This window comes from Drosophila virilis, chromosome 5, assembly GCF_030788295.1.
Source record: "Drosophila virilis strain 15010-1051.87 chromosome 5, Dvir_AGI_RSII-ME, whole genome shotgun sequence".
Taxonomy (NCBI): Eukaryota; Metazoa; Arthropoda; class Insecta; order Diptera; family Drosophilidae; genus Drosophila; species Drosophila virilis.
In genome coordinates, this window is record NC_091547.1 from 25,667,648 (window position 1) to 25,683,984 (window position 16,337).

General features: G+C 43.9%; 1 protein-coding gene across 2 annotated transcripts; it reads left to right on the plus strand.

Annotated features, from left to right (window-relative positions):
• The first annotated feature begins 1,165 nt into the window (after positions 1-1,165).
• or (AP-3 complex subunit sigma-2 or) lies at positions 1,166-15,048 on the plus strand. Of its 2 annotated transcripts, XR_001449744.3 has the most exons (5): positions 1,166-1,322; positions 3,365-3,456; positions 14,148-14,572; positions 14,625-14,670; positions 14,841-15,048. XR_001449744.3 is itself a non-coding variant. In XM_002058807.4 (4 exons), the coding sequence occupies exons 1-3, from the start codon at positions 1,254-1,256 to the stop codon at positions 14,560-14,562; spliced, it is 576 nt and encodes a 191-aa protein (XP_002058843.1). In that variant the 5' UTR covers positions 1,166-1,253; the 3' UTR covers positions 14,563-14,572; positions 14,625-15,048. The 2 variants fall into 2 exon arrangements, 1 of the variants encoding a protein (XP_002058843.1); XM_002058807.4 differs by having other exon boundaries at positions 14,625-15,048.
• The last annotated feature ends 1,289 nt before the right edge of the window (positions 15,049-16,337 follow it).

The following is a 16,337-nucleotide window of genomic DNA, read 5'->3' on the forward strand; positions in this document are numbered from 1 at the left end:
ACACTCACAAATGTGTGTGGAAATCTCCATTGGAAATCTCGATTTATCATCACAAAAAAACACAAATGTTCGGGGCGAACTTACACATTTTTAAAAATTGTGACATTTATGGGGAAACGTACATGTTTGCGTCTAGAAATTCTCGCATTGTACCCAGAAAACAAATTCACTATATATTGGGCTCGTTAAAGAGTCATACTGCCGTCACAGCGGATAACCATTATTTGTATTCTTGCTTGAGCATTGTAACACTGTTACATTCTTAAATATTGCCATTGACATCAATGGATATAAACAAACAAATCATCACATAAGTGACTCGATCAAATGTTATATGATAAGTTTTTGATGGCCACCGTCTAATGCCGACTGACTTACGGCACTAGCGCATTCCACGGGAAATGCCCAGTTGCGCCATGTACAGGAAGTATCTAGCTGCACGCGCATTAAAATATTATATGCATGAGTACCCCCTCACTGTCAGACTGTGCTACCTATTTAAATAATTATGCTAAGTTGAATATGTTAACTACGGTAAGCTAAGCTTAATTAAATAAAAATTAATGATAAGCCTCACATCGAGCCAACAAGTCGAATTATATTATGTCATTATATTCGACCCTGAAATTTCTATCAGCAGCGACAGCACTGTGGAGCCTCCTCCTGCAAGCCGCTGCAGGGTTGACCCCCAATCCGAGCTGGTCAGCATAGTCCGTGAACTTCTTGAATTGCACTTAAGTTGGAAAAATGCCAACGGGAGTACTAGCAAGCGCTTAGGAGCACGCTGAATGAAATAACGTTAAGGACTGCAAATTTTCAGGCACAGCTGATTGAATTTCATTGAAATGCAAATAATAAATATTATAAATGTTTATTTTAAAATAAAAAGTAGCCATTGTGGCTTGCGCATATTTAGCTATGCAACAGTCTTAAAAATGGCTATTTTTCATTTGACAATTTTAAATATGTTAGATGTTGCCAATGTTAATATAATTTTCACATATTCAATAAATTTCATTCGTTCCCCGAAAATGTACTCAGTCCGCATTAGTTATTATTGTCATAAAAACATAGTATTGATAACTTTCTTTTCAAATTGGTATCGAGAGTAACTAGTTACTTTTACATATTTTGCTTGTAACGGGCTACGCAAGGTTTTCTCTTACCTTGACATTACCATCTCTTTGATATATGTGTATACATATATATATATGTACCTTGAATATTCCCAATATTGGTTTTAGAAATTAAAAATGATAAAAGCTATACTAGTATTTAACAATCATGGGAAGCCTCGGTTATCCAAATTTTATCAATATTTTGTACGTAAAACTGGTGGAAATATTTCTTTAATTTAGAGAATGTTTATGTCTAGAAGCAGACAAAACCCTACATACATATGTTCCCTAAAAAATTATTATTGTCGCACAACTCCAAGAACAAAAACATGATGGTTTTTTCAATTTATTTTCATTGCAAAAGAAGAAAATGTGTGTACACTTTATATATACAGTATGTCAATAAAGTGTTTTGACTAACGAAAAAAAACTAATTTTTTGGGTTTAGTTGAAAATAAATGTACCTAAAAGTGAGAATTTTTTTTCAATTCTAATTTATTTCGATTCTATATTTTTCCTAGAACTTAATGGCAAAAAGAATTGTTAAATAACATTACCCAAACATTTTATAAAATTAAAAAACTAAAAACATTCAAATTTTATGCTGTCAATAAAGTGTTTTTACACGAAACTTTATTACTAAATAACAATGTTAAAAAAACAGGAATATTTTTTTTTAATACTTTGTGTGGCTGCCATTAGCGTCACATACAGCCTGCAATCGCCGTTTCATTGAAACAATAAGGTTTTGTATGTATGTTTCTGGAATCTTCTGCCATTCTTCCAGTACAGCAGCTTTTAAATCAGTTTTTGATTTTGGACTCCGCTTTGCGACTTTTTTTTTCAAATATGACCACACATTTTCTATTGGATTCATATCTGGACTTTGTGGTGGAGTGTCTAACACCTTTCCACAGTTGTACAACAGCCAAACTCTTACCATATGAGCTTTATGCTTCGGGTCATTGTCCTGGTAAAATTTAAAAATTGGCTTATTGTCCTCATAGAATCCAAATTTCTGTGCACTACTGACGAGATGTGTCTGTAAAATGCTCAGATATTGTCTAGCATCCATGGTATTCTCAATGAAGGTCAAATCTCCTACACCCTTGCTCGAAATACACCCCCACACCATCACTGATAGTTTTCCGAATTTAACGGTTGGAATAATATTGCGGTTTTCCAACGCTGTTAGTGGCTTTCTCCAGACTCTGGATGGCCCATCGTTGTAGAATAGCATCATCTTGCTTTCGTCACAGAATATGACGTTACTCCAAAAATCGTTCGAACTATTTACATGGACTTGAGCGAACGATAGCCGCTTCAAAATATTCGCCGCCGATAGTAGAGGTTTTTTCCTGGCAACTCGTGATGTGTAGTCATTGGAATTCAGTAATTTTCGGACAGTTTCATGTGACACATCAACACCACTTTCTTCCTTGAACTCCTGAGCAATATCCCTAAGCGAAATTTGTGGATTTTTCTCAATTTTTCTCAGAATTTTTCGCTTATCTCTGTCAGAAATTTTGCAGGGTCGACCACATACTGGCTTTGCCTCTAGCCTATCTTCCTTATTGGCTCTGTTTAATATGTTGTATATCGTTGCTTTTGATAAATTAAACATATCAGCCAGTTCCGAGACTTGACGTCCCATCTGATGGTTATAATACACCAGCTGAGCGACTTCAAAAGTTGTTCTTTTTCCTGGCATTTTATTTTTCATAAAATTAAAGCAAAACGTTATAAATTGCAATAGAAAATGACAAGAAAAGTCGAAGACACAAGAGAAGCCAAAACGCATGGGCCCAAATCTAACGGGATCACCCAAAAGAGAACGGCAAAACAATTTACCGTAGCTGTAAAAACACTTTATTGACAGCATAAAATGTGAATGTTTTTAGTTTTTTAATTTTATAAAATGTTTGGGTAATGTTATTTAACAATTCTTTTTGCCATTAAGTTCTAGGAGAAATATAGAATCGAAATAAATTATAATTGAAAAAAAATTCTCACTTTTAGGTACATTTATTTTCAACTAAACCCAAAAAATTAGTTTTTTTTTGTTAGTAAAAACACTTTATTGACATACTGTACATTAATAGACCTATTGCTTGACCCAGAATCAAATGTACTGAAGCTTAGTAAATGTCCAGATAACCCTCATATGTGCAATAACTATGATAAAACCATATAATATATATATATATATATATATAATCAATTTACTAATTCGAATTTTTTAATAGGATGAGAACCTTCAGCAACAAATCATTAAAGAGACGTTCCAATTAGTTTCAAAGCGTGACGATAACGTTTGCAATTTTCTGGAAGGCGGCAGGTAATCTTATGAATATATGAATCCGAGGTTAAAACCCACAAACTTAATATGCAGAGTGTTGCATTTGACGTTATCGGCAGCACCGAGGGTTACTCAGTTGGTTGCGTGCGATATTATCGGCCACGCCGATATCTTTTGGCATATGGTCGGAGTATGCGGGGTGAAGCTGGGCCCACGGCGGAGCCCAAAATTTTGAAGGGTGGCAACGCCAGACATGCGATCCACGGCGCCAAAAGCGACGATTGCTATTGGCCGCCCGTTTCGCTCTTAAAGGGAATACGAGGAGAGTGGATCGCATGCCCTTGGATATGCCCTTGGCCTTCATTTGGGCCGTTGACCCAAAAAAATGCAGCTGTGCAGATGAGCAGCAACGGTGCCCGCCTCGCAAATGTATGCGTGTGCCGAAATTCGGCACCGATGGTGTGGCTGCCAAAAATGTCAGGGAGTTCGATTTGTTCAGCGGTTAACGGCGGGCGTGCCAGCTCGAAGTGAGCAAAAAAGTTGGACATTGCATTTCTGCTTGACAGAGTAAAATTTTTTCCCTTCTGAAAAATTAAGCCGGCACATAATACCAATGGCTTAACAGACGAATAAAAGTTTTGTTTTTGTGTTCTTTGCCATGTAATAAATTTATATAAATCAAACCGCTCGAATCACAAAGAAAATATAATAAAAAAATTGAAAGAGACTTAAAAATTTAAGTGCGACGAGAGACGAACCAAATAAGCCAAAAATTAACGGCTCCGGCACCAAGGAGACCGGCTCGCGCACCAGAGAGGCCCGCGAAATATTCAAGGCCAGGATTCAGTGCAGCGGCGCAAACCAGCCATATCCGCGACGCCGCCAGCAAGCGTCGGCGCAAACGTGAAGGCGACGAGACGAGCCACCAACGACCGGGCTCCAACAACGAAGAAGCGGCCACAGGCGAGACCCCGCCCACATCCACCGAGTGAGTCCGTTCCATTGTTTTGCCCATCCTCGTTCGAGCCCCTGGCCGAGTCAGAAGAAGACTCCTAATTGCACTCCCTGAAAAGGAGTAGATTTTTTTTATCGTTAAATTTGGTTAATTTGTATTTATAAAATATATTCATACATACATAGGCACTTACGCCGAGCTTCACTTTAGAGTGCGAGCGGTGAGGAAAACTCCAACGGTGATGCATCTGCGCCTGTAAAATATAAAAAAAAAAAATCTAAAATTAACTCTTGCGCGAACTATGCTCACATACTTACCTAATTTGAATTTACGCATTTATATCGCCCCTTACCACCCCCAGAGAGCTCTTTAGGTAGGGTAAGGTAGAATTAAGCGATTTAATACATACAATACACAATACGTGACATACCCAGTTTTAAGTAATTGTGCGGGCCATTGTTCCTAAATCGGGGCAACGATTGCCTCTAAAGTGCCTCATTGCGCGTTTCTTTTGCGGCGACTAGCAATATCCTTGTAGTGTTTCGTCGCCTGTTCCATTCAGTGTTGTAAAAAAATAAAAAAAAATTAATTCTATAAGATAAGAGAAAAATTTAGGAATTAATGCGCTGTGTCAATTAGTATAAATATATGCAGCAGTAATACGCACCTGTGAAGTTAATGAATTATCCGCTTGCATGAGATCCTAAACAGCTGCAAGATAAATGCCATAAGCAATGATTATGATTGTTATACATTTTAAGAAAACGCAACCAATTATACGCACCTATTGAAAGAAATCATGTCCGGCTAAAATAATATTGCTGGGGAGGGTGGGCATTATGGCCGACACGGGCTAATATAGGCCATTTGGTGGCCAAAATGAGGGAGACGAGTGGAGGTGATCGTCTCATGGTAGGGCGGGTACGCTGGGTCCGGAACCGGGGCCCGATCTGGAAGAGTAAGGTGGATAAATAGTGTTTTTTTGTTAATTTATATTGAGTGTCTTACCTTTGTTGTTTACATTTTCATAGTTGTTACAGCTGTGTATTTTGTTCATGAGTTAGTAGTTCCGAATATTTGTTATCGATTATGCGGTTCATTTTGAGTAGTGTTGTGTGAGTCTGTTTTGCTACAGACGTGTAGCTTTGTTGTTATCGATTGTGCGGACTGCGGGCCAGGGATGGGACCACACCCAGAGAATCCGATGAGCCAGCCGGCGCGGCCCACTGAGAAACAAGCAGTTCCGTAACAATATGGCGCCCAATTTGAAGAAGCACTCGGCTTCTTTGAAGTCGGTGTGTAATCAAAGAAAAATAAATACGATAAAAATGAAGGTACAGAGGAAAGGACTCCCTTGGCTTCAGGACCCACACCGCTGAAGTCTTATGTGGCACGAGTAGGTAGCTCATAATCGCGCAGCGTGTAGTGGAATCCGAGAAGCACGACGGAAGTAGAGGTTATCTGAATATCCATCCATAAGCATGAGGGGTTTTTTTTGTAGTGGTTGATGGCCGTTCGCATGTTGGCGAAACATTTGCGACTATCCATCGTTCGCCTGGTGGTAGCCGCAACGACAAAGGCATCTCATGGTTAAAAAAATGTGATATTAGGGTAGTTTAGTCAGATGTTATTTATTCAATTAGTTGTTTTTGTCTCATTTTGTGTCAATGTTGGATGTGTGCTGGCCGTAGTTAAATGAGCTTCGGAGGCAGGTGACCCAGGACGATATAGAGCCGATCCTGCGCCGCACCTGTCACACAGCATACTCTAAGGGTGCACAGAAGTGCGACAGAAACCAAATAGCCTTCAAGGTAGCGTTCCTTGCATGCCGTCCGTCAGTCAAACTGACGAACTGAGCATGGGACGAATGCTTAAGTGTTGTCCACTGTCCAGATTATGCGTAGATTATTTAGCCTGTGTTAGGATTTGTCTTCTCTCCCCCAAGTATTTGAAATTAATTAGAAAGAAAAAAAATTTTAATTTTGTGAGTGTTTTGTGGTCGATGTGTATTAATTTATTATTCTTTATTAGTAAGATTTGTTAGTGGGTGTTTATTTATTTATTAATTTATTAGAAATATTAGTAAAGTTTTTATAAGGGTTGTAAGCCTTGTAGAAGAGAGGGGTACTGTTCTCAGAAGGGATAAGTATGGCTGAGGAACAGGTGTCTGATTGGGCTTCTGACGCTGATGGGGCGTCGGCTCTGCCACCGCCGCGCCCAGCTGGAGGGCTGGTGCGAACGCCAATGAATTTCCGGGGATTTCCAGAGAGACAGATCCCGAAAGAGGGTCACCTGGTAGACTTGGAGAAAGAATTGGCGCAACAGGATAGACCTCCACGGAACCTGGAGTTCCCAAAAGCCCCGAAAGACTCAGTGCTCAAATCGGCGGCAAACGCGGCGATCGCTCAGGCCCACCAAACATATCTGCATGCTCTGCCATCTGGCATCAGCGAGTCCATCCGCGAGGAGATGCGAGCTGGCTTCATGGAAATGATGAAGGGCATCATTGATGTGCTTAGGCCGCCAGGGAGCCAAACCGCCGAGACTAACACTGCGCCGAAGCCGCCAAGACATGTCGAGCCGGGACCGCGAACAGGCGCCATCCCGAAAGAACGGGAAGCGTTCCAGCGTGAGGCATTTCCACCACCGGTGCCACCGAAGCCACGTAGGCAAGGCGCACGAGGGGCGGAGTATTCGTCCAGCAGCCCAGTTTACGTGGCAGATGCTCAGTCGAGGAACTGGCGTAACCCGAATAACCGCCATTTCCGAGTAGAGGACCGGAGAGCGGATGATTTTCAACCGGAGGAGGCGTACGCCAACGTGCGAGAAACTGCGTACATGAAGCTCGAGCGGTGGAACGTCAAGTTTGACGGCGAGGACGCGATGAATTCGGTCGAGGACTTCGTGTTCCGCCTAGAGTTCCTGCAGAGGCAGTATCAGTGCCCGTGGAAGGAGGTCCTGCGCGGTTTCCACCTGCTCCTGACCGGCCGCGCCCGCGAGTGGTACTGGATGCACGTGCGGCATTCTAGGGTCGACAGCTGGATGCAACTGCGGCATGCCCTCTTGGACAGGTTCCGGGGCTACCAGACGGAACACGAGGTAATGCAGGAGCTTCTACAACGAGAGCAACAGGCCAGCGAAGGGGTGGATGATTATATCCACCACATGCGTCAACTCGCCGCGCGATTCCAGAAGCCGCTGAGAGACCGAGAGCTGGTGAGGATTATAAAGCGTGGTTTAAAAGAAAGTCTGGCGAAATATATTTATGCCATGGACGTACTCACCGTGGATGAGCTGCGCCAAGAGTGCCTAGAAGTGGAGAGGCACATGGGTCGCAGAAGCCGGACTGGGTACCTTCAGCCGTCGCGTTGTCCACAAGGAACGAGGCCCGTAGTCCACGAGGTTGAAGTTCCACCGCATCTTACAGAAACGCCACCGGGAGAACTGGAGGAGGCATTCGTGCGAAGCAGGAACTCATCCCGAATTGTATGCTGGAACTGCAGACAGTTCGACCACGTCTTTAGAGACTGCCTGTCCAAGGAGCGGAAAATATTCTGCTATAGGTGTGGAAAGCCGGACACTTTCTGCTCGCAGTGTGAAAACTGTCCGGGAAACCCCAGAGGGAGCGCGGTGATGGCGGGACAGACGCGTTCCGGGACGGCGACCGCGGGAAAGCAGGAGAGGGGCACCTACCAGAGCCAATAATCATTGGAAAGGAGACGGAGATTTGGAATAAGGATCAGGATAAGGCTAATTATAATAATAGTATAAGCAAAGGAGGAACACTTAGGGGCTTACCATACGAAGAACGTGTTCGGGCATACATGCCGGCCCGAAATAGAATTTTTGGTGAGCGACAGCTGGAGGGGATGACGCTAGCCACCCGGAGAATGGTGAAGGCACGTGCGCGCTTCCGCAGACGCAGGATTACCAGGCGCCAGGTCGTCGAAGCGGTGAGACGGGAGGAGAGTATAGACCCACGAGTATTCGCCGAAGTGGAGGTCGCTGGAGCCAAAATGAAAGGGTTGCTGGACACGGGGGCCTCAGTCAGTCTGTTGGGACAAGGATGCCGGGAGTTAGTGGAGAAACTGGGATGGGAAGCGCGGCCATACGAATCGATGGTGAGGACAGCGGCGGGTGCCAATCGCCCAATTTTAGGTCGCGTTGTTCTGCCTGTGAAATACGGGAATAGAACGGAAGATATCGTATTTTACATGTGCCCGGACCTGCGACAGGAACTATACCTGGGAATCGACTTCTGGCGAGCCTTTGAGATCGCACCAGAGCTGCTCGGTCCGGCCAGAAAGTCCGAAACACCACCAGAGGCATCTGAGGTAACGGTAGCGAACCCAGAGGTGGCTTATTACCGGGACGACGACGACTGCGTAACGGATCCGGAAATGTGGGACCTGGACAACGATCAGAGGAGTCAGTTGGAAAGCGTGAAGCGCAGATTTCTCCAATTTGAGAAGGATGGCCTAGGGAAAACTCACCTGCTGCAGCACCGAATTCAGCTGATCGAGGGAGCAGAACCCGTGAAAGACAGACATTATCCGCTGTCCCCGGCCAAACAGGAGATCGTGTGGGCCGAGGTGGATAAGATGCTAAAGTTGGGCATCATCGAGGAGAGTGACAGCCCCTGGAGCAACCGGACGACGGTGGTGATGAGGCCTGGGAAGAACAGGTTTTGCTTAGACGCCAGGAAATTAAACAGTGTAACGGTAAAAGACGCGTACCCGCTTCCATGCATCGAGGGCATCCTATCGCGAATCGACGAGACTCATTTTATCTCTAGCGTCGACCTTAAGTTCGCGTTCTGGCAAATAGAGATGGAGGAGAAGAGCAGGGCGTATACGGCGTTTACTGTACCAGGGAGGCCGCTGTACCAGTTCCGCCACATGCCATTCGGGCTCTGCAACGCCGCTCAACAGCTTTGCAGGCTCATGGACAAGGTAATCCCGGCGAATCTGAGGTCCAACGTATTCGTATACCTGGACGACTTGCTGATAATATCGGCAGATTTTCCAACGCACTTAAAATACTTGGAATTGGTGGCCGAGTGTCTGAGGAACGCGAACCTCACCATAGGCATGGCGAAGTCGAAATTCTGCTTCCGCAACCTAAACTACCTGGGTTTCATCATAGGCGGCGGGACGCTGCGCATGGATCCGGGAAGGGTAGAAGCGATCCGGAACATCCCGAATCCGAGGACGGTCAAGGAACTACGAAGCTTCTTAGGTACGGCGGGGTGGTACCGCCGATTCATAAAGAATTTCGCTGAGATATCGGTACCGTTGACTGATGCCCTTAAGAAGAGAACGGGTAGATTTGTGTTGAGCGACGAGGCCATAGAAGCCATAGAGAGCTTAAAGTTAGCCCTCACCACAGCCCCGGTGTTAGTTCACGCAGATTTTCGAAGACCATTCTTCATCCAATGCGACGCATCTCACTACGGAGTAGGAGCCGTGTTGTTCCAGCTAGACGACGAACAACAGGAAAGGCCGATCGCATTCTTCTCGGCCAAACTCAACAAGCACCAGATCAACTATTCGGTGACCGAGAAGGAATGCCTAGCCGCCAAACTGGCCATACATCGATTCCGGCCGTACGTGGAGATGATGCCGTTCACGGTAATCACCGATCATGCGAGTCTGCAGTGGCTTATGAGTCTCAAAGACTTGAGCGGGAGATTAGCCAGGTGGTCCCTCGAACTGCAAGCGTTCCCTTTCTCCATGCAGTACCGCAAGGGAGCCGACAACGTCGTCGCAGACACATTGTCCCGAAGCGTGGAAGAGGTCGAACTGACCCCGGAAGATCTGTTGGGATTTCAGACCCCGGAGTTCGAGAGCACCGAATATCGAGAGCTGAGAAGAGAGGTGATGAGCCAACAAGGGAAGTTGCCGGACCTTAGAGTGCAGGACGGACTTCTGTTCAAGAGGACCGTGCACGAGAGCTTGGAGGATGAGGTCGAAGGCACAAGTTGGAAGCTCTGGGTGCCGGAGTCGCTGACGGCAGGACTCATCCAACAAGCACACGCGGACGAGACGTCAGCTCATGGAGGCATGAGGAAAACGCTGCACGCGCTGCGCAGGCAATATTATTGGCCCAACATGGCCATACAAGTCAGGGACTATGTTCGGAAATGCGATACATGCAAGGAGACCAAGGCACAGAACTACCGAATGCAGGTCGGAATTGGGGAAGAAGTGCGCACCGACCGCCCCTTCCAGAAGCTATATATCGACTTCTTGGGGAAGTATCCACGGTCGAAACGAGGGCATGCGTGGATATTCGTCGTCGTAGACCACTTCTCGAAGTTTACCTTCCTGAAGGCCATGAGGGAAGCCACCGCGGCGGATGTCGTGAACTTCCTAGTGCATGAGGTGTTCTTCAAATTTGGCGTGCCGGAAGTGATCCATTCGGATAATGGACGACAATTCGTGTCAAAGTCGTTCGATGCGATGGTCCAGGCGTTTGGCATTACTCACCTGCGCACACCAGTGTATTCGCCTCAGAGCAACGCCGCCGAACGCGTGAACCGCACAGTGCTGTCGGCAATCCGAACCTACCTGGGTCAGGATCATCGGGAATGGGACGCGTACCTACCAGAGGTGGAAGTGGCGATCCGGAATGCGGTCCACAGCGCTACGGGAGTCACTCCGTTCTTCGCGGTCTTTGGACAGCAGATGTACCTGAATGGTTCCAGTTACAAACTGGCCAGGAAGCTGAGATCATTGGCCGACCACAGTATTTCTGACCTTGACGCAAAGGACAGACTGGCTGTAATCCGAAGCCAAGTCAAGGACCACCTGCACACCGCATACGAGCGAAGTCGCCAACGGTACGACCACCGCGCGCGACAGCTCCATCTGGAACCGGGACAGGAAGTGTGGAGGCGCAACTTCGCACTAAGCAGCTTCGGCAAAGCCTTCAATGCCAAGTTCGCCCGGAAGTTCTTGAAGAGCCGCGTCGTCCGAGCCGTGGGAACCAACGCCTACGAGTTGGAAGATCTCCAGGGACGCGTGCTAGGCGTCTTCCACGCAAAAGATATACGAACATAATCGTAATTTGCTCACCTCCTTGCCAGGCAACGGCGGCGGCAGCGCCAGTCCCCCCTTTTTTTTTGGGTCAGCAAAAAAAAATATAGATTACTTGTCGTGGGTGTGGCCTACGTTGGGCATCGTTATTAGCCGGCTGGGTCAATCCATGAAATGCGCACGCAGATTCCTTGTAACTGTCCTTCATGTCGTTACAATAATCTGCGTGGTGATGTTGCATTTGACGTTATCGGCAGCACCGAGGGTTACTCAGTTGGTTGCGTGCGATATTATCGGCCACGCCGATATCTTTTGGCATATGGTCGGAGTATGCGGGGTGAAGCTGGGCCCACGGCGGAGCCCAAAATTTTGAAGGGTGGCAACGCCAGACATGCGATCCACGGCGCCAAAAGCGACGATTGCTATTGGCCGCCCGTTTCGCTCTTAAAGGGAATACGAGGAGAGTGGATCGCATGCCCTTGGATATGCCCTTGGCCTTCATTTGGGCCGTTGACCCAAAAAAATGCAGCTGTGCAGATGAGCAGCAACGGTGCCCGCCTCGCAAATGTATGCGTGTGCCGAAATTCGGCACCGATGGTGTGGCTGCCAAAAATGTCAGGGAGTTCGATTTGTTCAGCGGTTAACGGCGGGCGTGCCAGCTCGAAGTGAGCAAAAAAGTTGGACATTGCATTTCTGCTTGACAGAGTAAAATTTTTTCCCTTCTGAAAAATTAAGCCGGCACATAATACCAATGGCTTAACAGACGAATAAAAGTTTTGTTTTTGTGTTCTTTGCCATGTAATAAATTTATATAAATCAAACCGCTCGAATCACAAAGAAAATATAATAAAAAAATTGAAAGAGACTTAAAAATTTAAGTGCGACGAGAGACGAACCAAATAAGCCAAAAATTAACGGCTCCGGCACCAAGGAGACCGGCTCGCGCACCAGAGAGGCCCGCGAAATATTCAAGGCCAGGATTCAGTGCAGCGGCGCAAACCAGCCATATCCGCGACGCCGCCAGCAAGCGTCGGCGCAAACGTGAAGGCGACGAGACGAGCCACCAACGACCGGGCTCCAACAACGAAGAAGCGGCCACAGGCGAGACCCCGCCCACATCCACCGAGTGAGTCCGTTCCATTGTTTTGCCCATCCTCGTTCGAGCCCCTGGCCGAGTCAGAAGAAGACTCCTAATTGCACTCCCTGAAAAGGAGTAGATTTTTTTTATCGTTAAATTTGGTTAATTTGTATTTATAAAATATATTCATACATACATAGGCACTTACGCCGAGCTTCACTTTAGAGTGCGAGCGGTGAGGAAAACTCCAACGGTGATGCATCTGCGCCTGTAAAATATAAAAAAAAAAAATCTAAAATTAACTCTTGCGCGAACTATGCTCACATACTTACCTAATTTGAATTTACGCATTTATATCGCCCCTTACCACCCCCAGAGAGCTCTTTAGGTAGGGTAAGGTAGAATTAAGCGATTTAATACATACAATACACAATACGTGACATACCCAGTTTTAAGTAATTGTGCGGGCCATTGTTCCTAAATCGGGGCAACGATTGCCTCTAAAGTGCCTCATTGCGCGTTTCTTTTGCGGCGACTAGCAATATCCTTGTAGTGTTTCGTCGCCTGTTCCATTCAGTGTTGTAAAAAAATAAAAAAAAATTAATTCTATAAGATAAGAGAAAAATTTAGGAATTAATGCGCTGTGTCAATTAGTATAAATATATGCAGCAGTAATACGCACCTGTGAAGTTAATGAATTATCCGCTTGCATGAGATCCTAAACAGCTGCAAGATAAATGCCATAAGCAATGATTATGATTGTTATACATTTTAAGAAAACGCAACCAATTATACGCACCTATTGAAAGAAATCATGTCCGGCTAAAATAATATTGCTGGGGAGGGTGGGCATTATGGCCGACACGGGCTAATATAGGCCATTTGGTGGCCAAAATGAGGGAGACGAGTGGAGGTGATCGTCTCATGGTAGGGCGGGTACGCTGGGTCCGGAACCGGGGCCCGATCTGGAAGAGTAAGGTGGATAAATAGTGTTTTTTTGTTAATTTATATTGAGTGTCTTACCTTTGTTGTTTACATTTTCATAGTTGTTACAGCTGTGTATTTTGTTCATGAGTTAGTAGTTCCGAATATTTGTTATCGATTATGCGGTTCATTTTGAGTAGTGTTGTGTGAGTCTGTTTTGCTACAGACGTGTAGCTTTGTTGTTATCGATTGTGCGGACTGCGGGCCAGGGATGGGACCACACCCAGAGAATCCGATGAGCCAGCCGGCGCGGCCCACTGAGAAACAAGCAGTTCCGTAACAAGAGGTCATAGAAGCTAGGATCCGTGTTACTTTAGATGATTTTTGTTGTAAATTTGTGTTTGAAATGAAATGAACGAACTATAACCGGCGTGTGTTTGGCAGATAATATCTAATTAATATGTTTTTAATTGTAAGAAGACAGAGGAATTTTGGACCAAAAAGAAAATTTATAAAGATTAAGCCTAGTACGTTGGTTTATGCACATATGTATCTGTGTGACACACAAAAGGGCCAAAAGTTTCATAAACCCGGACAGTGAACTCTCATATATTAAAGAATACACTTGCATTGTATCTGAAATTTAAAAAGATGGACTCTTAGTAATATTCCTACATATTCTTAGTATATATTCCTACATATTCATGCATATAAATATTACATTTTCGTGCCTCAGCTTGATAGGCGGCTCAGATTACAAGCTAATATACCGCCATTATGCAACACTGTACTTTGTATTTTGTGTTGACTCCTCGGAGAGTGAGCTTGGTATACTTGATTTGATACAAGTATTCGTGGAAACCTTGGATAAGTGTTTCGAAAATGTGTGTGAACTGGATTTAATATTTCATGCTGATGCCGTTCATCATATTCTATCAGAGCTGGTTATGGGCGGAATGGTACTGCAAACTAACATGAACGATATAATAACCAGGATTGAAGACCAAAATAGGTTGATTAAACAGGAATCAGGAATATCTGCAGCACCAGCTCGTGCTGTAAGCGTTGTAAAAAGCATGAACATTCCACAACAAATTAAGGACATGAAACTGCCAGACTTACCACAGGCTATAAAGGACCTAAAATTTTGATATGATTAATGTAAGTTACTTAGCATTTCTGTGATTTAAGTACAAATTCTCGTTTTTAACAGAAACACATATGGTCCGATCTCCGCTACAACTGTTGTTATCAAATAGGTAATTTTAAGTACTAAAGCTAGTATCTAAATTTAATATTGTACATGTAAAATTGAGTAAAACACTAACTTTTTAAAATGTTTAAATTTTAATATTTAACATATTTATGTATTGTTATTCCATTTAAATTAATGTTAATGAATGGCCTTGATGAATGTTAATATATCCAGCCTTGGATATAGTAGACTTATGGAACATAAAACGCCTTGATGTCGAGCCAGTTGGGGTGCGAGTGTGAATTGATGCTACCAGCTACCAGACCAGCCCAATCGACTTTTTGACGTCGTTTCCATTATTTAAGAAATGAAACACAATTTTCCATTTCGTAGTCTTCGATAAATTTTGCAAATTAAATTTAAAATACTAATTCAGTCATAACCGCTCTGTTTGAAGGTTTTGTTGTTCATTGGCAAGTATGATCAAGCAAAGACAATATTAACAATAAGATGATACAAAATTATCCAAAGTCATAAGGCTTTTCGCTCTTCAAGCATTACGCCAACTAACTGGCTTTTCGCCCACCAAAGCTAGTCGATGGCGATATGTGTCGTTACGTTTTTGAAGTTCTTTGAACAAAAAGTTTTGAGTCGAACGAAGCTTAGTAAATTTTTTTTTATCCGTGGTATTCATGAATGATATTTTACCTTCGATACTTTTGCTTAATTGTAAAGACAATTTTGGAAACATTAAATTTTTATAACGTAATAATAATGAACAATAACTATCTTCATACCATAGACAATCTAAAGACTGAGATGAGTATCGCCATACAACAAAATCCTACTATGCATCTTTATTTTTTGAAAATTGAAACCGAAAACGAAACCTGTATCATTGCGCTCTCACAGCCGAGAGAGCGAAAAGGCTAAAAAAAGACAGAGAAATTATATAAGTAAATATTTGCATCGACTTAACAATAAATATTTTCTACGGAGCCAACCTCAGTGCAAAACATGCATTTATATGTCAACACAAATTCGGAATAGGTCATCATCAGCTCTAGAAAACTAACAAAATTAATTTCTTGTCAGCTAAAGATAGAGTAGTGAATAATAACTGTTGCGCTATTGAGCTTTTTCAATAGCTTTCACAAATAGAAATAATTAGAGCGAGTATTATAAGATAAAATTAAGATGCTGCTCTTATCAGTTGCGAGGTCGCTCCAGTTGTTTTGGCTGCGTAACCAGACAACATACATACATATATTGATGTCCTTATGCATGAATAATTCACGCATACAAACAAAGGTGCTTGCACGCCATTGGCTGAGACAAGAAATTCTCTGGAGCATACACCGTCCAAAAACAAATTCTTAACATAGTTATTGTACAAGAAGCGCCTTGTGTTAAAATTATTTAATTCTTAAATGTTCCTGTAAAATTAATCGTTCGTATCTAGGGTAATATATCATTTAAATAAAGCATGGATAAAGTGAAAGCACTTTGCGTCGATCGTAAGCTCAAAACTTTTTTGCTTAATGTACTTCGAAAACGAAGCGACGCAAAACACTATCGACCAACTTTTCTGAAGGCAGGCTGGCGACTAATTATGCTGCTCGTGTCAGAATCAGCAAGCCACGACTTCGGCATTCGTTCGTCTAAATGAACAGCAGTCGCCTGCCATGTCGTGCGAAATCGTAAAAGCCTGTTTAGGAAGCCACCTAGTAA